The sequence below is a fragment of the Staurois parvus genome, unplaced genomic scaffold (assembly GCF_062004578.1).
Source record: "Staurois parvus isolate SC_StPar_1 unplaced genomic scaffold, SC_StPar_1.0 ptg000978l, whole genome shotgun sequence".
Lineage (NCBI taxonomy): Eukaryota > Metazoa > Chordata > Amphibia > Anura > Ranidae > Staurois > Staurois parvus.
In genome coordinates, this window is record NW_028318774.1 from 1451424 (window position 1) to 1471594 (window position 20171).

At 41.6% G+C, this 20171-nt stretch overlaps 2 protein-coding genes across 2 annotated transcripts in view; one reads left to right on the forward strand and one right to left on the reverse strand.

Annotated features, from left to right (window-relative positions):
- The window catches only part of BAG5 (BAG cochaperone 5), a 35181-nt gene extending 34573 nt beyond the window's left edge, over window positions 1–608 (reverse strand). Inside the window, exon 1 of the mRNA XM_089657242.1 lies at window positions 304–608. The gene's annotated coding sequence lies outside the window, so the exon portion shown is untranslated. The remainder of the gene's footprint in view (window positions 1–303) is intronic.
- On the forward strand, window positions 455–17397 carry COA8 (cytochrome c oxidase assembly factor 8). The gene is made up of 5 exons (XM_089657243.1): window positions 455–614; window positions 9125–9322; window positions 11188–11251; window positions 12588–12678; window positions 17010–17397. The coding sequence occupies exons 1-5, from the start codon at window positions 498–500 to the stop codon at window positions 17101–17103; spliced, it is 564 nt and encodes a 187-aa protein (XP_089513369.1). The 5' UTR covers window positions 455–497; the 3' UTR covers window positions 17104–17397.
- The last annotated feature ends 2774 nt before the right edge of the window (window positions 17398–20171 follow it).

Genomic DNA, 20171 nt, shown 5'->3' on the forward strand with positions numbered 1-20171 from the left:
TGAGGGCTCCGTACTTCCCTCCCGTTACACGTTTATGGGCCGTATCCATTGGTTTATTTCAGTGGCTCGCCCGCTCTGGCGCTAGCTACATGTCCATGGCGGGGTTCTTGATTGTACGCTCTTCTGGGGCCACAATGGAAACATGCTGCGCTGACGCAGAGCTAAGCGAACCTACAATGGCTCGATACATGTGACGTCAAGGGGCGTTCGCCAGCGTCAGGAGTGTGCTTTAACACCTGCACACACACACACACACCAGGCCTGGCCTCAGCTCCATGCCCTATAGAAGAAGCCTGCACTCACCTCACACCCGGTCAGGGTCACTGGAAGAGCCGGCCACGCCCCTCCTCGGGCTCCCAGGCACACCGCTCAGCGGCGGCTCACCGGGGCCCCAGCTGTCTGGCATGCAGGCTGCAGACGTCTGCGCAGTTCAGCGTTGCCATGGCGATCCCGGAGCTGACGTGCTGCCGTAAAGCCATGCAGTGCGGCGCTGGAAGATGGCGGCGCCCTGTGTGCGTGTGACCTGCCTGCGTCCCCGCACCGCCCGGTTCGTCTTCTTCTGCCGGTACCGGCACGACGGAGACACGTCCGGAAGTGAGCGAAGCGCCCCTCAGGTGACGTCACGGGGCTGGGCTGGATTTGGGGGGTATGGCTGTGGAGGGGGTCAGAATGGCTGCTTAGGAGGGACTGTGCTGGGACTTATCAAGGACTATACCTATTGGAGGATAGATATAGACACTTCGGAACTATAGACGTTTGTTCATTGTTTTTGCATTTTTGGCCAATCAGAACCCTCAGAACATTCTGTATTTTCTGAAGGCAGAGGCCCTGTAGAATGAAAGGATGGCGGATACAATTGTTTACACCACACCAATTTGTGCAACTGTTTATCAAATGCGCAATTTCAAAATATTGAATGAACCCCTCGCCCTCCAGAGGATTCCCCCCCCTTCCTGACCAGGCCATTTTTGGCGATACGGCGCTGCATTACTTTAACAGACAATTGCGCAGTCATGCAACCCTGCAGCTAAATGAAATGTACGCCTTTTTGTTCCCACACATTGAGCTTTCTTTTGGTGGTATTTGATCACCTGTGCGTTTTTTATTTTTTGCACTATAAGCAAAAAAAGACCCACAAGTTTGAAAAAAAAAATTTTTTTTTAATTGTTTTTTTTGCTATTAAACATGTCCAGTAAAAAAATGTAAAAAATCAAATTTAGTTGTAAATTTAGGCCAAAATGTATTCTGCTCCATGTCTTTGCTAAGAAAAAAAATCCCAATACTTGTAGATGAATTTGTTTACGTTAAAGCTATAGTGTTTACAAATGGCGGTATAGATACTGGGATTTGTGGGGGGGGGGTTAATACTAGTAATGGCGGCAATCAGCAACTTATAGCGAGATTCCGGCTGGCATTCTGACACGGGGGGGGGGGGGGACGACTAACTGCTACTGACGTCCCCAGTGACACTGTACTAATGACACTGGGCAGGGAGGGGTTAACATCTGGGGAGATCAAAGGGTTAACTGTGTGTGTGTGCGCTTTACATTGTAAGCCAACTGATTTGTATTGTTTTGCTATGCAGCGTGCTGGAGCTGACGGGAGAGATCTGTATTGTTTACATACAGACCTCTCCCCCATCAGTGATACGGGAACCGGTGATCAACAGCTGATGCTGCCAATGGCGGCGCGGGTAGGGCGCATGTGTGCCTCCTACCCGGAAATGCAAAATCACGTATATATAGGTGATTTTGTGCAGCGCTACTGCTACAGGGCAGCAGATTTCTGCTATAGGGTGGCGGGCAAGCGGTTAATTTTAGTGTTCACATTAAAATAATTGCTTTTGTGGTAAAATATTAAAGATTGGGTTGCGTCGAGTAATCGGATACCAAACATGCCAAGTCCTCACACTGCGCACCTGTGATATCGCAAATGAACCAAAATTCTCCGTAGATGTTGCTTTACCCAGTTCCGGTCTGCCTCCTGTAAGTTATACTGCTACAGTGTGGCCCACTGCGCTTAGCAAATGATAGAAGAGAGCCCTCTGTTGGTAAACAACACAGGGCTCTCTACGGAGAGCCCCCATACTGCACATTTATACTTATTAGGCACATGGTTAAAGTGTTACTAAACCCACAACAGTAAAATCAGTCTGTATATGCAGTACAGCATGCTTGTTATACTCACTGTGGAACCTAAGGGGTTAATCCTCTGCATTGTGTGTATAAAAAAACAAAACAAAAAAAAGATGTTTGATTCTGTCTTCTCTGATCTTCCCCTTGCTCTACTGTCCCCAATATTACTCCTGATAGAACAGAGGCTTGGAGTCACTCTGCACATGCTCAGTTTGGTGTGTATTGCTAGACAGTTTTTCGTTTTGTTCTTGGGAAGGTACATGTGATCAGCACAGGACCAATTGGCACTGTCCAGACAGACAGTCAGGGTCCTGCAGCCTCATAGGGGAAAATGAAAATTCCTCCTACAAGCTTTAACCAGTGCTGTGCTGAACACTGATAGAAGTCACAAGACTGCTTTAATTGCTGATGAGAAAAGGTAATTAGCAGTTTATATTTACTAAAATAAATGCATTTCCATGTTCTGTGTACTGTGGGAGACCAGATATAGTGAATGCAGGGTCCAGGGAGAGCGGATATAGTAAATGCAGGGTCCAGGGAGAGCGGATATAGTGAATGCAGGGTCTGGGGAGATTAGATATAGTGAATGCAGGGTCTGGGGTTTAGTAACACTTTAACCCTTTGATTGACCCTAGATGTTAGTGTCCATGTATAGTATTAGCACTGATCACTGTATTCGTGTCACTGGTGATGTCAGTTAGTGTCAGATTGCCCTCCGTGCAATCACAGTCCCACTATAAGTTGCTGGTCACCCCCATTACTAGTATAAAAAAAAAAAAATCATAAATTCCTGTATTTATACCATTGCTTGTGGACTCATATTTTCACACCCCTGAGTTTGTGTGAAAGTTATTGTTAAACTACTTGCCCAAGGGACTAAATTGGGGTCCCAATCTACTTGTCCCTCATGATAATCTACTTGTGATTAAAAAATCAAATATGAAGGGTTGATGTTCTTTATTAGGCAGAGGTGTTTTTAGGAATGTCTGGGGCTTGTAAAAACAAAAGGGACTTTCTGACGACTTAAACTTTTAATGTTTTTACCTTTGCTCTGTTTATCTCCTCACCTGTCTCCAGCACCTCATCCAGGGAGGGGAGAGACCTTGCAGTGTAATGAGCACTGATTGGGTGCTCGCCAGGAAAGGGAAGTGTCAGGCTCTCAACGCACAGCAGAAGCACATCTGAATGAGTAAATAAGGTGCCGGCCCCAATGAGGAAAAAAAAAACTTAATTCCTTTAGGTTACCCTCGCACACAAAAACACTTGGGTGCTCAGTACTAGCACCTGCTGAGAAGCCAAATCAAGCTCCAGTGTCTGCTACGTTAGGCCCCGGTCACACCTGGGCATTTTGGAATTGCGGCTGAATCACTGCGATTCTACCTGCAGTCTCAAAATGCACTACAGTCGCAAAATGCAGGTTAACCTCTTCATGCTGGCCGCACACAAATGTGCGGCCTCCCGGCGTCTGGCCCTAGACGCCAAGCGGACGCACATTTGTGTGCAATTAAGAAAAACGTGCTCACTCCCAGCACACATGTCCGGTACTCACGGGAAGGTCCCAATCTCCTCTTTCGATCGGGACCTTTCCCGATCATGTGACCGTGAATCACGGCGGTCACATCACCCAAAAGCCCCGCACCATGGCTTCTGAAACCCTTAAAGGGCCAGGAGGCGCCAGCGCTAAGTAGTTAAGGTGTTTTTTTTCAATGGCACCTAAAATGGGGTGCGTTTTTGCAGCGATTGTCATAGCAAACTACAACAGTGGAAACCTTTTGCGCTACTATGTAAACAATGGCATAAAACGGGGGGGCTGCTAGCACCCAACCATATACCAAATGGATAATGAAGCAGACAATAATATATATATTGGTGCAGCGCTGCCCTGGATATACCTAAATAAACACAATCGTAGTGATAAAGGACAACTTATGAGTGACATCATATTGATAATATATACAGTGCATAAATGATCATAAAGTGAATTAATCCACAAAAGGATCTTAAAGTGAAATACAGAAGTGAGTAAACATAATAATGAAAAACAGTGAAAACAAAAAGTCCAAAGGGGACTTACGATGATGTGAAAATTTAGAAGAAAAATAGTGAATCCCTATGAATGGGATCAAATATCCTCACAAAAATAGTAACCAAAAGGGCTATAATTAAGCCAAAATAAAGTGAAGAAACAGTGACGTATGTGAATCCCAGAATGCGGGATTACATTTCACAATAGTGACAAGTGCTGTGATAAACCAACACAAAATATTTATAAACAAAATTATATAAGCATAATTGATATGATATTAAGAAATGATCGGAAAACGTATTAATAAATAATTGTAAGCAATAAGTCCAAAGACAAAGTTCAAAGGTGTGTAAAACACCAAAAATTCCAACTCCTTTACAACATACAGGTGATAAAGTGGATATGTGTAACAACCAATAGGAAATAATCCATAAACGGCTGAATTGCCCCCCCCCCCCCACCTCCTTGCAGCGACCCAAAAGGGCCAAAGCGCTTGTTGGAATACAAAAAAAAAAAAAGACCTTCGACGGTCAGGTTCCCCTACCAGGATGATATCCGTTCACAGTGGTGATATCCCTTCACAGGTAAATGAAAAGAAGCAGCAGGGTCCACTCCAGGGATGGTATAATCAGATACAGCCAGCTCACATTTTGAGAGATTTTGAAATAAAATCAAACCAGCTGTAAACCTTATGCTATGGGTGTACTTGCATGGGCTTCAGGTGTAGCAAGATGGCGTCCGCGCCGGAAATACGTCACCACATCCTACGCGTTACGTCCCGTTATCACGTGACTTTATCAGGGTCTGTAATAGGTCGCTGACTAAAAGCTGTTCAGATAGACCTCATGCACACATGACGTTTTTACAGCGGCTGTTTTTGGCTTCTGACATTTTTTACTACAGCCAGTAAACCCCCCCCAGCATGTTATCCTATGTGTCCATGCACACATTGGCTTTAATCAGCGTTTTTTGGCAGGAGCATTTTCTGACTAGAAAAAAAAACTCAGAACTAGGGGATTTCAAGAGGGATTTTTTTTAGCTGTAAAAATGCTCTAACGCTGATAAAAGCTTAAAACCACTGATAAAAGCTGTAAAACGCCAATAAAAGCTGAAAAGCGCTAAAAAACGCAGCTATCCAGTGTTTATGAGCATTTTTGAGCCTGAGAATAAGTATACTAAAAAAAGCTAATGTAAAAAACTCACATTTTTATTGCCGCATTCTACAGCTAACGCTGCTGCGTTTTTTTTATAGCTTTTATAACATCCAGTGTGCTGATATGATACTTTTGTTTGTTATAGCTCCCCATTTCCAGCAGATGTCACTGTTGCTGTAGATGAAGAGTTGCACATTCTGGTTGTGCTGCACTTTCTCCATATACCAATTAGCATTGTTAAAGTATAAATAAAAGCAAATTATTTTTTTTTTAGGATAAAGTGGAGAGGTATTAGAACTGTCTGTTTTTTTGCTGTCTGTGCCCCCATTTTGGAATTCATTTACTCTTATTTGTCCTGTTTACTATTATCATTAAAAGTAAAAGAAAATCCCAAAGTATTGTCTCCAGAAAAATGCTAGAGGAGAAATCTTCCAATGGTGGCACTAGTTTTGGTGACCTGGGGTGTCCCCTAAGGATTTCCTAAAATTGCAAGGAGTTTGCTCTAACTTTCTCTTTTGGCTATGGGGGATAGGAAGTGAAGGAAAATCTCCGAAATGGGACACAGATGGTGAAAAAAAAAATGACGGGCTCAAACCTTCCAAAACGGGGGAAAAAAAGTTTTGCATATAGTTCTAGTTTAAAGATTATGTACAGGCATTTGTTTCCCTTTAGAATCAGTAAGAAATCACTAGAACCCCTGTCAGTTTATTTTTTGCTGACTGAATCCCAGTTGGGTAGAGGTACCCCCTTTATTCTTCCTGGTGACCTGAGAAAAATAATAAATGCACACTTTTGTTTACTTGCACAAACATGCATTTATTATTTTTTTAACCACTTCCTCGCCGCCCTATAGCAGAAATACTGCTACAGGGCGGCATGTGTGCGCAAAATCACTTATATATACATGATTGTGCAGTACTGGGTAGGGGGCGTGCACATGCGTGCCCTAACTGCTCCACAATTCACGGCCTCGGCTGTCAATCACCGGGTCCTGGATGATGATTCCCCGCTGGCACCCAGTAATCGCCAAGTATTACCGACGGGGTAGAGACCTGTGTATAAACAACACAGATTTCTCCCCTGTCAGATCCTGCAGGCTGCTTTGTATGGCTCTGCATGGCTCGAGCCATACAAAGCAGTGTGCTGTAATGCGTACAAAGTAAAACCACACACAGTTAACCCTTTGATCGCGCATAAATTTTAACCCCTTCCTCCCCAATGCCATTAGTACAGTGTCAGTGCTTTTTATTAGCACTGATCACTGTATTGGTGTCACTTGGGATGTCAGAGACACCAAGTCAGTTCCCCACAGAATGCCCGATGCAGTCCTGCTATAAGTAGTTGATCACCACCATGACTAGTTTAAAAAAAAAAAAAAATTCAGTATATATAATGGCATATGTGGGCAGCACAGTGGCTAAATGGTTAGCACTTCCGCCTGGCAGTACTAGGGTCGTCGGTTCGAATCCCAACCACGGCACCACCTTCCTGGAGTTTGCATGTTTTCCCTGTGCCTGCGTGGGTTTCCTCCGGGTACTCCGGTTTGCTCCCACACTCCAAAGACATGCTGGTAGGTGAATTGGATCCTGTCTAAATTGGTCCTAGTATGTGTATGTATGAATGTGAGTTAGGGACCTTAGATTGTACGCCCCCTGAGGGTTAGGGACTGATGTGAATGTACAATATATATGTAAAGTGCTGCGTAAATTGATGGCGCTATATAAGTACCTGAAATAAATAAATATGTAAACGCTATAACTTTCACGTAAACCAATTAATTTACACATATTGAGATTTTTTTTTTTTTAGTAAAGACGTGTAGCAGAATACATTTTGGCCTAAATTTATGACGAAATTTGATTTTTTTCAAAAAAATTTCCTGGACACGTTAAATAGTTTAAAGTAAAAAATATAGTGGTTTTTTTTTTGTTTTTTGTTTTTTTTATAGTGCAAAAAATTAAAAATGCAGAGGCAATCAAATACCACAGAAAGAAAGCTCAATTTCTGGAGAAAAAAAGGATGTAAATTTCATTTGGGTGTAGCATTGTGTGACCTAGCAGTTGTCAGCTAAAGTAATACAGCGCCATATGGCAAAAAATGCCCTGTTCAGGAAAAGTGAACTTGGCCTTTAAAGGGTAAATGCACATTTGTGGGAAAAATATAGCAAATAAAAGAAAAATAACATTGCATAAGCAATTGGTACACAATATATTCTACTTTTGCTGTTATTAAAAATTACATTTCCATTTCAATCTGTAACTTTCTGTAAAATAAAATGTATTATGGCAACCTGGAGGCATTGTGTACATAGCTGGTGTACACATGGATGTGCAATCCCTATCGCCCGACACCAGAGACATGCAGTGCCGGGCAGGTTTTTTTTATTTTTACACATAGCCCTGCAGCAGGATTTCCGTTTTGTGCCCCTGGAGCTTCATTTCGCCAACACCTATCACGCTGGCGGATCACAGATGATACACTCCCCTCCTTTCTGTCAATTGCACTGACTGGTGCTGAGTAATACTAATCCACTGGGTGCCTGCTAATTCCTGCCTGTCCTCCAGAGACTGGGAGCAACACCACACTCCATCCTGAGCCAGGCCTGTCCTCATTGTGTCACCTGACACTACAGGCAGGATAGCTACACAGCCTACCCGCCCTGAGCTCCAGGTGTCCACCCCATGGAGGATGGCTGCATGGAGCAAGGAGGATTTTTTCTTTTTCTGGCAAACACCCAATAGGTGCTCGTCACACTGCAAGGTTCCCCCCCTCCCTGCCTGTTCCTGGGTGTTTTGGTCACAATTATTTATTTATTTTTTTATCAGGACAAGAAGACTGTCATCTCCTAGATTGTAAGCTCGAAAGAGCAGGGTCCTCGATCCCCTCATGTTTTGCATTGTATTGTTATTGTTCTGTCACATGTACTGTCCCCCTTTGTAATGTACAGCGCTGAGCGAACCATTGGCGCTTTATAAATACTGTATAATAATGAGGGACAAGTAGGTTGGGACACCGATTTAGTCGCTTGGACAATTAGATTTTCCAAATATTTCCACACCCTTGTGAACAGAATTTCCTTCTAAATTTCCTGGTACCCTCTGCAACAAAAATTTAATTTTTATGTGAGATATTCCCAAAGGGATATTTACTTCTAAAGGGATGCAGACTCTACAACTTGACTCATTAAAACTCTTTAGAAAGTGCATCAGTTGAATAATGAAAAAAGAGCTATTTCTTCAGAGCAGAAACAGGTAGGAATCTGCAAAAAAAGTTTAAAATCTTTACAATGTACATTAATCACCTAGAGGGGATTTTTTTATTTTTTTTTTTAACAAAAGTGGAGTTGCTCTTTAGTACCTTGCCAGAAATCTTTTGTCACTTCTGTCTTCATCGCAGTACATGGTACTACCGGGTATGGGTATGGGCATGTGACAGTGTTCAGGTTTAGTTGCTAATCGATAGGCTTGAGCACTGTCACATGACAAGGGTAGCGATGTCACCCCTTTAGCGTCCAATACCAACAGTCATTAGGAATTTTAGTGCTGACTGCAACAGAGGCAGTAGCAGTGAGGAAATGCTGGGGTTTGGGGTTGGAGGGTCACTTTCACAAAGACACTGTCACTTTGCCCTAAATAGACAAAGTAATCGTGTCTTTTCACGCATCGCAAAAAAAAATTCTTTCCATTCTTAAATACATGCTTTGCTGCATCTTTGGAATGACTCCTAGCACAATGCAGCTTAGATTTTCTTTTTAATGTGAAATGTGTTTTGAATTGTACCAAACAATATTCTGTATGTTTGTCTTTCAGACCATCACCTTCTGTCCTCCAGCACAATCCAAAAATGACTGGATTGGCCCTCCTGATCGATACTCCAATTTGCGACCTATAAAATATTTTATCTCTAAGGATGAGTCCCATCTGGAAAGAAAACTCAGAGAACTGAGACAGGAAACACAAGAGTGGAATCAAAGATTTTGGGAAAACCAGAATCTCTCATTTTTTAAGGTGATTGTAATCATTTTCTGGAGGTGTAGTAAACACCGCTTGTTGACTTGTACCTACATGTGAGCTTCTAATAAAGCTTACCTGTAGATATAAGGAATATCTCCTAACTGTGCACCACTTAGGAGATAATCGCTTTTCTGCAGCCGGTGATGTCACTGGCGCATGCGCAGTGTGCTCTGAAGGAACGACATACTGAGTGTGCCATCCTTTAAGAGTGCTGTGCCGTGATCGTGGCTTAGCCATTCAAACAGCCAGAGCTCGCGAATCTTGAAGGAAGACCTGGCAGCAATGACAGCGCGCCATTGGAAGGTAAGTCTTTCATAATGTGCTAGTATGCGATGCAACACAATATGACATTGTCTTGCTGGGAGAAGCTTTTTATTTTGAATCAGCCTTTACTACCAATTTAGGTGTTATTATTCACAATTAATTTAGATATGAATTTTGAATGCACCTGAATTTGAATTTGTCTCTTCCCTCTTGTACCACCTATACAGAGGACTGAGAGGAGGGGATGCAGCACTTGGGTCCAAGAAGCAGAGATCAGAAGGAGGAACTTATCTTTGGGCTGCTTCTCCTTTTACTGTTGTTTAAAAAGTTAAAGGTTGGTGGGTGACCTGGCTGTACTACAGGATTGCAGCTGAGAAGAGTCAGGTCACCAACCAGCAGGCCTCTTGACAAATACCCAATTTGGCAATTGTCAGGGGAAAGACTGATATTTATACACATGCTTATCTTGACTCGGCAAAGTCAAACATTGACAAGCTCTTTAACCACTTGCCCTCCTGAGGATTTACCCCCCTTGACCAGGCCATTTTTTTTGCATTGCAGCACTGCGTTACTCTGACAATTGTGTGGTCGTGCAACACTGCACCCAAATTAAATCTAGTCCTTTTTTTTCCCCCCCACAAACTGAGCTTTCTTTTGGTGGTATTTGAACGTCTGTTTTTTTTTTTTGTTTGTTTGTTTTTTTTTGCGCTATGAAAAAAAAACCCGACAATTTTGAGAAAAAACAATATTTTGGACTTTTTGCTATTAAACAAGTCCAGTAAAAAAATTTAAAGAATTAAATTTCATCATAAATTTAGGCCAAAATGTATTCTGCAGCAGGTCTTTGCGTAAAAAAAAATCCCAATACGTGTAAATTAATTGATTTACGTGAAAGTTATAGCATTTACAAATGGCGGTATAGATACTTGGATTTTTTTTTTCTACTAGTAATGGTGGCGATCAGCGACTTTTAGTGGCAATGAGGCGGACATTCTGACACTGGGGGGGAGAACTAACTTGGTGTCACTGACATCCCCAGGGACACCAATAAAGTGATCAGTGCTAAAAAAAAAAAAAAAAAAAAAAAAAAGCACTGACACTGTACTTATGGCACTGGGCAGGAAGGGGTTAACATGAGAGGTGATGAAAGGGTTAACTATATGTAGGGAGTGTTTTGCGGGGGGTGTGCTTCATTGTAAGCACACTGATCAGGATCAGCCATCCCGGGAAGTGTGCCCGAGCTGACAGGGAGGAAGACTGTTTGTAAACAAAAAAGTCTTCCTCCCTGTTGGAGATACTTGGTAATCACCGAGTATCGGGGGGGGGGGGGTAATTACCGGCCGGGGCCCTGTGATTGACAGCTGCAGCTGTGAGTGGCGACGCGGGTGGGGCACATCTGCCCCCTACTCCGGCAATGCAAAATCCTGTGTATATATATATATACGTGATTTTGTGCACCCGTGCCGCCCTGTAGCAGTATTTCTGCTATAGGGCGGTTGGGAAGCGGTTAAATAAAATGTACCACTAACTGGCTATTCAATTTGTATAATGCAATCCCACAGTGATATATGATATTTATTTTTTTTGTGTTTCAGGAAAAGGAAGCATTTATAATTTCAAAACTTAGTGCTTTAGGTCTGGGGCTGAAAGATGAAGATGGTAAGATGTGTTAAATTAAAACAGCCATTTCATATTGTAATCTTTATATGAAACAATGTAGTCTGCCACACTTATGACTTGCTTTACATGTAAAAGGTTTTTTTTAGAATCTAATGTTACTGAAGACAAGTCTTGTTAAGGCAAGTAACAAGAAAAGAGGAAAAGAGAGTAGATGGAAATCTGTAAAAAGATTATCACATTTCTGTAGCGAGAGCACAGGCATGAAATTCCAGGCCATAACAGAACTATTTTAGAAATACTACATCACAAAAGTCACTGTACTTCCCGGGGAACAGGATAAATCACAGGAAGGTGGTTGAGGGTATCCTGGAATGTGCAGGGTGGTTTTCCAGAGAAATAAAGGGGACATTTCCGAAAACTGGGGACTTGAGTGCTCACATAAGTAATCATAAGATCTGTAGACTGGGAAAAAAGAAACATTTCCATGGGTGGGGGAAATAAGAGGGTAGATTTAAAAAAAAAAAAAAAAAGGAGAGGGAGAAATAAAATAAAGGGAATGTAGTCATATATAAGGAGGGGTATAGGAAAGGGGTAGTTTAAGAGAGTAAAAGGTAGAAGATAAGAAAGTGTAGGTGCTGATGGCCTCACAAACCAGGAAGAGTATAGATTGGGGAGAAATAATCTGTAAATGTTTGGAGGATGCAGGCGAGGAGAACATTTTAATTGTAAGGATATAAGGGGAATGGAGAGGCCTTGCAAGAGGCCGGCCACATCATATATTTCCATGTCCATGTTTATCTTTTGGGTTCTTCTTTATTTGCCTCTTGCAGTTTTAGACATTTGCTCTTTTGCTTTTGTTATACTAAATGTGGAAGGTTGTAGAATAGCCACTAAAGAAAGCCCTGTGACCCACCCAGAAGGTTTTTTTTTTACTAAAGCTGGAGAGTGCGAAACCAGGCCCACTTCTGCATAGAAACCAATCTGCTTCTAACCTCAGCTTGTTCAATTATTTTTTGGCAATAAAACCTGGAAGCTGATTGGTGTCTATGCAGAAGTGATTCTGATTTTGCACTCCAGCTTTAGTATGTAAATAAACCCTGGATTGTTATTCTGCTTTCTGCATAAAGGAAGCCTCTGATGAGAGAAATATGTAGACTGCCACTGCTGAGCTCTGTTTCTGTAACTTTCCTTTCCTGGAGTAAGTATTTTTGTATTATGATATAAAGACCTATGAGAGTGTTCAATGCTCAAGAATCATAAACTTAACACACATCTCGTCTATAGCTCCCTTAAAGCAGATAATGTCTTACACTGTTTAGTAATTACGGTACATACTGAGATTGCGCCAAACAGACTTCTTCTCTTTCCTTTACAGGACGTAAGAGGACATTGGATGCAGACGTAATGGCAGATTTTTATAAGGATTTCCTAAGCAAAAACTTTGAGAAGCATGCTTGCTATAACAGGTAATGGTCTAAATGTCATTTTCCAGGTAGAGGAGGTGGAATAGATTCTTACCCATCCACATTCAGCAAGGTATAGGAGAAAGCTATGTGACTTTAACCCCTTCACACCTAAGGGTAAAACAAATCTTAAAGCCCAAGTAATATTTTACAACTTTGACATGTGTTAGTAAAACCGTACATCACAACTACGTTGTGCATCCAGGTGGATTATACCGCGTTTTTTTCAGGACAAATTGGGCTATCATTTGGTGGTAAATGGTAATGGATATCTCCTGATTTTTTTTTTATTTTTTTTATTATCAAAGGAAAACTGTCTCAAAATAGTAAAAACAAAAACTTGTTTTTTTAATTTAGCTGTGTGTTTCTTGTTACTACCATAACCTACCACCAAAGAACAACCCAAAATAAATGTTTGAGCTCTTGGCGATCGCCAACGGTACCATATATGTGTATGGTATTTGTTGTTTGTACCTGTACTACAGCCCAGAAACAATTTTTTGTTTTTTTTGTGGGGGGGTTTTTTCACCTAAAACACACTGATACCAATTTAAAAAAAAAATAAAAATCCTGACCTTGACCCAGACACTACCTTGGCAATGAACTAGATCAAACCTTGATCTAGGTATTTTTTTATTATTTATCTATCTTTTTTTTTTTTTTTTTTCCACAAACAGTTGTTTTTTTTTCTATGCAAGGAGAGAGATGTAATGTATCTCTCTCACCCATTCAGAGAGGTATAAAACCAAGGGGGGTGGGCTTCACAATGACTGATCACTGTGATAGCCAATCAGAGGCTATCACAGCGATCATACGACCCAGAATCGGGGGTCCCGATCGTTAGATCGGGACCCGGGGCTCTCAGTGACACCCCGGTCTTTGTGCTGGGAGCTCACTGCACAGTGAGCTCCCAGCACAAAGGCAGGTACGCAAATATGCGGCCCCATGGAAAAAAGCCCAGTTTTGTGAGGCCGCATATTTGTGTGAGGTAGGTGTCAAGGGGTTAAGTTACAAGGCATAAACCTTTGTTGTAACTCTATATTGCCATTTGGGCAAAAGCATACTACAATTTTTGCAGGAAAAAAGTGCATTTATTTTTTATTTTTTTTTTACTTGGAGCCTGTAAAACATTGCACCCGCTATCTGCAGATCGCAGGTGCAATCTCAGGCTCCTGCAGACTGTCAGTGTATCTGTCTGCTCGTGTCTTGTATGGGCAGGCAGTTACTGAATGACAGGAAGACTCAGTTAACTACCTAGAGTGCTCAGTAGCGCTCTGATAGTTCATTAAGAACTACAAATCATCAGCTGAAAAGGCTGTCCATGCTTATAGTATACTTTTATTGTTCATTCACAAAACTCTGTGAATGAATCATGCTGCTGGGTGGGTGGAGCCCCAAACAGCTGCTTTTTGTTTTTTGGTTTTTTTTTTAATTGTGACAGAGGATGTGGGGTGAGGATCCCCAGCCTGCTGTGACAATGGGGGATCAGGGGTGCGGCGGCTGCTGTAACAGTAACAAGTGACACCCTGAATATGGTTGTAACATATGTGGCCTTATCCTTTAAAGCAAATCTTAACTGCAAAATAACCCCTTGCTTTTCATAATTTAGCATTCAGTCATATTTGAACCCTAGTGCACTTTTTTGTGCTTTGAGGTGCATGGTGTGAAGGTAGCTTGTTCACTGTGAATGGGCAAAAGTGCAGGAAAAATCACTCCTGCAAAATTTTTTCTTTTCACTGCAGCACACATCGTGGTGTTGGATGCAAATCGGAATGCACATATACATCATATTGCAGTAATGCACATTACCACATGCCAGACTAAAGTGCACTACATGTGATTGAGCCCCCAGATGTCCTGCTCCTGCCCCAGTCCTTTCTGCAGTCTCATTTAAAAACACAATACTGACAGATAAAGTGACAGTGAGAGATAAAGTGCATATATATATGCACTTTTTTCCTGGTCCTAGAATAATTGTTTTCACTCTGACATTCAGGGTGATACTTTGTGTTGCGCAGTCAATTTTTGCACGCATGCATCCTACACACGCACACACACGTTTCCATTCGCATTTGTGCACAGGACAAGGGTGTTACTTTTAAATGTATTTTCATCATTATTTTTATTTTGTAATTAACATTTTTTAAACACTTTTTCATTCATTCATTCTGTTCATTTGACTTCATTCCTATGACAAGGGGGCTAATGAAGGGCCCCTATGAAGGCGAAGAATTCTTTTAAGGGTTCGTTCACACTTGACTTATTTCTAACTATGACAAACGCCCTTATAGCGATTGACAGCTGTTAAACAGGCATTTGGGAAGTGTTTTTAACACTCCTCAAACGCTTCCCAAACGCCCTATGCCTGTCTTTGAGGCATTTGATAGGCATTTGTCAAGCGTTAAAACTGCACCACAAACGCCTATAATGAACTGAAATGGTATTAACACAATGGTATCACAAACGTCCTATGGAGGAGCTGCACCATAGACTTGAATGGGAGGCTTCAACTCCTCCTGACTGGACATGAGGTGTGAGTTTTACCACAACGCGAAGTTACCGCTTCAGTGTGAACAGCGCTCTGTGCTTCCATGTGCAGAATTTTCACAGGCGTTTGAGAAGTGTTGAAACCGCTTCCCAAATGCCTGTCTGACACCTGCTAACAAAGCTAGTGTGAACGAAGCCTTATGGGGCCCTCGGGGGTACCACAAAAGTGATCCCTTTAACTGAAAAGCTGGGAGCTGACCGAAAAAAAAAAAAAAGATGCCAAGTTCATGGCAGCTGCTGCTGCGCTAATCTTGTTTTAACCACTTGATGTTCAAACATATACAGCTTGCAGGCAGCAGTCATTCGTGTTTCACATTAACCCAGCTGCGTGTGCTTAAGGCTCCATGAACACTAGCAGTTTTTTTTAAGCTCCTAGAAGCTATTCGCATTATCCTATGTGTCCATGAACACTATTTTATGCTAGAAGCATTTTTCAAGCTTCAGCTTGGGTTCACACTGATGTGGTGCAGAATTTGCAGCGTTTTCAGTGCGTATTCCGCACCGCATCACAATCGCACCCCATTCATACGAACCCATGCGGGTGTGTGTTAAGTTAACAACACTCCGACATCGGTCCGCAAATCGGGGTGCAATGTGCACAATTGGATCGCATAGGTGTGAATACCTATGTGATCCGACTCTAGTGCGGACCAAAAAAGGGTCCTGCATGTTTTTGGTGCGGGTGTGGTGCGAATCGAGCCATACAAAATGTATGGCTCTAATCACACCGCATACAAATCGCATGTGATTTGTACCGGAATGCGGTGCGGTTCCTGTGTGAATCACACGGGATTTCACACCGCTGTAGTGTGAACCTAGGCTTACGGACACACTACTGAGATTGACTATAAGCAGTTGTTCCAGTGCACTGGCACGTTCATAGTAATCTCTGCAGTAAATCCGTAATGTTGAAATCCTCACATATTTATAGTATGTTTTTGCTATCTATGGGCCTATCTGCTCACAGCTCAGTGGTGGGAAAAAAGTAAATAAATGGCTCTGGCTGTTGCATGGTGCTGAGCACCCAAGTGACCTGTACGTTTTGGGTGCGGTGCGAATAGAGCCATACAAAATGTATGGCTCTGATCGCACCATGTGCAAATCGCATGTGATTTGTACAGGAATGCAGTGCGGTTCCTGTGCGAATCACATGGGATTTACCGAAATGCTGTAGTGTGAACCTACAGTCCGGGTTGGGAGCAGAAAAAACATTTGTTTTTGGGAGCGTTTTCCTGGAAGAAAAAAATTGCTGAACGCTCCTTAATGCTACTAAAACGCTCCTATCAGCTTTTTTGAGTGAGTTTTTTTTTTTCTTCTTCTTCATGTACTGAAAAAACATTAATGCTCCTAAATGTTTCTACAAGCCGGCACATGAATGCTATTAGTTTTTTTCATCCAGCATTTTTTTTCTAGCATTTTTGAGCTTAGAAAAACCGTTATTGTGCATGGAGCCTAACCGTACAATCCATTCAGTCTGTAAAATAAACAAAATGTGTTCGTTGAGTGTTTTGTAGGAATTCATAAATAACTGGTGGCACCTATTTCTATTATTTCTGTGAGGCAACAGATTAAGTAGACTGGTTACTTTTAAAGGCTGCACAAGCATAACTGAGCATTTTTTGTGGTGAATGCTATATGCAAAGTGCTTCATTACATCCCTGTGCCTTACAATACCAAATTCATTTGTGGCTTTGAGGAAACGTTTTGAGTAAGTCATGGGGAACGGTTCTATTAAGGAACATATACAATAATGTTCTTTTTTATTTCTTCTGCCTTTTTTCTTTCAGAGAGTGGTATAAAAGGAATTTAGAAATCACATTTCTTATGGGAAAAGTCAAACTGCAGAGAGCACTGAGAAAGATCAGCTGGAAATGGACATAACCAGAAAATTGACAATATTTGTTAAGTGGGAAAAAAAATCGCCGTCATTTACAAGAATACAGCCGAGTCTACAGACGTCATCTCTGCTGGCTGGATGGTGTATTTTTCCTACCAGTGTCTCAGATTACCTCACATTGACATTTGGCTGAAGTTTTTCGATAGGACAAGTTCAGAATCAGAAAACGTCTATATTGTAAAACCTCAACTCATGGCAAGGCTGCCAAATCCGTTCTTTAATCAGGGAGAGCTGTATGATGATGTATATTTCTAATATTAAAAGACTTTGAATGTTTAGCGCTGTGATCTGTGTTCATTCATGGCTGCTAATGTTGGCTGTTTTGAAGCTCATTAGTCATTTCCTTCTTTTGAATAATTTTTAAAAACAGAGATGCTGCTAAGGAACGGTTGGCAGCGTTATTTAATTTTAATCGTGGGAGTGGATTGGAAAGAGATGGATACTTTTAAAGGGAAAGTACAGCACATTTACATTTAGCTATTTTAGTGTTTACCCTAAAGAGAACCTGTCACCAGACCGATCTTTTCAAGAACAATTTTCACATAGAATTATATGTGCATTTCAATGTATTTTAACCATGGTATTTACCTGTAAAACCCTCCCTTGCATAGACATACAAAATCTGAGCTGCTGCTAGGTACCACCATCTTGGACGTGATACCAGCAGACTAAGAGCTAACATTCTATAGCAGGGGTGTCTAACTTTTTTAATTTCCTGGGCCACGTTGGAAGAAGAGGAATTGTCTTGTGCCACACATAAAATACACTAATAATTCATTCAACTTCTACCAATACTAAGGGCATCTCATTATTTTACTCTCTCCTTCAAGACAAAAATGAGTTTGTCAAATCCCCTCCGATACTAGCCCGGAAAAAAGGATTTTGGAGGTGAGTACTCCATCGAGCAGTGGAAGAAAGCACTTCGCTCCACATATATAGCTACTAAGAGTGTAAATCTTTGGGAAATTACACAAAAATTACTGCTGCATTGGTACTTGACTCCCTATAGGATATCTAAGTTTTCCTCTGAAGTGTCTTCAACTTGCTGGAGGAAATGTGGTTGTACAGGAACCCTAATTCACATTATGTGGGCCTGTCCGGAACTTTCCAAATTTTGGTTGGGGTTTTCAGTCTTGTTGCCCAGATCTTGGGAGTTATTATTCCGTTCACTCCGGGTATGGCTTTGGTCGCTTTGGGAATAGAGTCCACACCCCCCATGTTAATACATGTTCTGATGGCTGCATGCCTTACTATCATTAGACATTGGAAAGACCCGGGGGCCCTAGGCCTTGGAGTCTTTCCAATATTTTCTGGCGTATAAGACTACTTTTTATACTTAAAAATATACCCCAAAAATTGGGGGTCGTCTTATATGCGGGGTATAAAATGTGAACCTTGAGTTTGTTTGGGTCAAGCTGGCTGGATGTGTGGTAATGTACATACAGTATACCGTGCTGAGCCAAGCTGGCTCAAAACAAATGTCCCTATGATAGATTAATCTGTTAGCCCGCTGGATGTGCGGTATATACAGTATACTGCGCTGAGCCAAGCGGTTTCAAAACGTACCGGTACATCCCTACTGTAATCAGCCCGCTGGATGTGTGTATGTACGGTAGCTGCGGCTACATACAGTATACACTGGGCCAATCACGGCAAGTGATGTATTCTAATAATGAATACAAAGCTTGCTCGGATTGGCTGAGTCAGAGAGGTGGGCTGATGATGTCAGAACCTCAGCCAATCCGAGCAGACTTTGTATTCATTAGTGGAATACATCGCTCGCCGTGATTGGCCCAGCGTATACTGTATGTAGCCTCAGCTACTGTACATACACACATCCAGCGGTCTGATTACCGTAGGGACGTACCGGTATGTTTAGAAAAAGCTTGGCTCAGTATACTGGATATACCACACATCCAGCGGGCTGACAGATTCATCTGTCATAGGGACATTTGTTTTGAGCCAGCTTGGCTCAGCGCGGTATACTGTATGTATATTACTGCACATCCAGAGGGCTGTATATATACTGTATATTGTATGTAGCCGAAGCTACCGGATTACCGCACATCCAGCGGTAACCATCTGATTTGGAATTTGATCCATATGATGACTGTCTTACAAATGTATCACAAGATGTCATTCATGAACTTATGATGTCAGAGGATGAACATGAGGATTTTGAAGGATTTTAAGTACCGGTAAGTCATAACCATTTCAATTAAAAAATCTGATGTTTTTAAATGGTGTTGCCTTGGAAGGGGGGTAGTCTTATACGGCGAGTATAGACCAAAACCTATGTTTTAACTGGAAAATTAGGGGGTCGTCTTATACACCCAGTCGCCTTATACGCCGGAAAATACGGGTAATTCAAATAATTCATACCCATAGCACTTCTGAATTATTCTTTGCATCTAGCATGGGGAGGTACAGTGTTACTCTTAAAGTGTGGCAGCCCTGGCTGCTGTGGTACTCACAGCGGAGTGATCCTACAATAATTCCATCGTCACCATGAAATAGACACGCTACTTATTGGACTCCTAGTCAGATTGAGGCTAAATGTTATTTGACTCTATTATATTGCTGTAAAACCGATCATTATTGATGTATATCCAATCAAATATGGACTTCTCATCCGGAAACCTAAACTTAATGTTAATAGGCTCTTTTTCTTGTTGAATGTATATTGTCGTTTTTTTTTTTTGTTTTTTTTATTTACATTCTTTGTATGTTTTTTATACATAAAAATCGATAAAAATGTATTGAAAATACAAAACACTAATAGTAATGATGCTGATGAGCAGAAATGATCGGGCAGATCACACGTTAACAATATAGATAATGTGCCTATCTGGGTAATAAAATTTTTTTATATTCTTTAATTCTTCTTTTTTTTTTTTTGTAAAAAAAAGTCAAAGGGCAACATAAAAACAGTGTGCTATGTGACACTGTTTTTAATAAACAAACTCATCAATATCTGGTTAGATGGATGTAGTAGCAATTCTCAATGAATTTCCAAAGTGCTTGTCAGATATTTTGTTTTTAATTTTGCGCT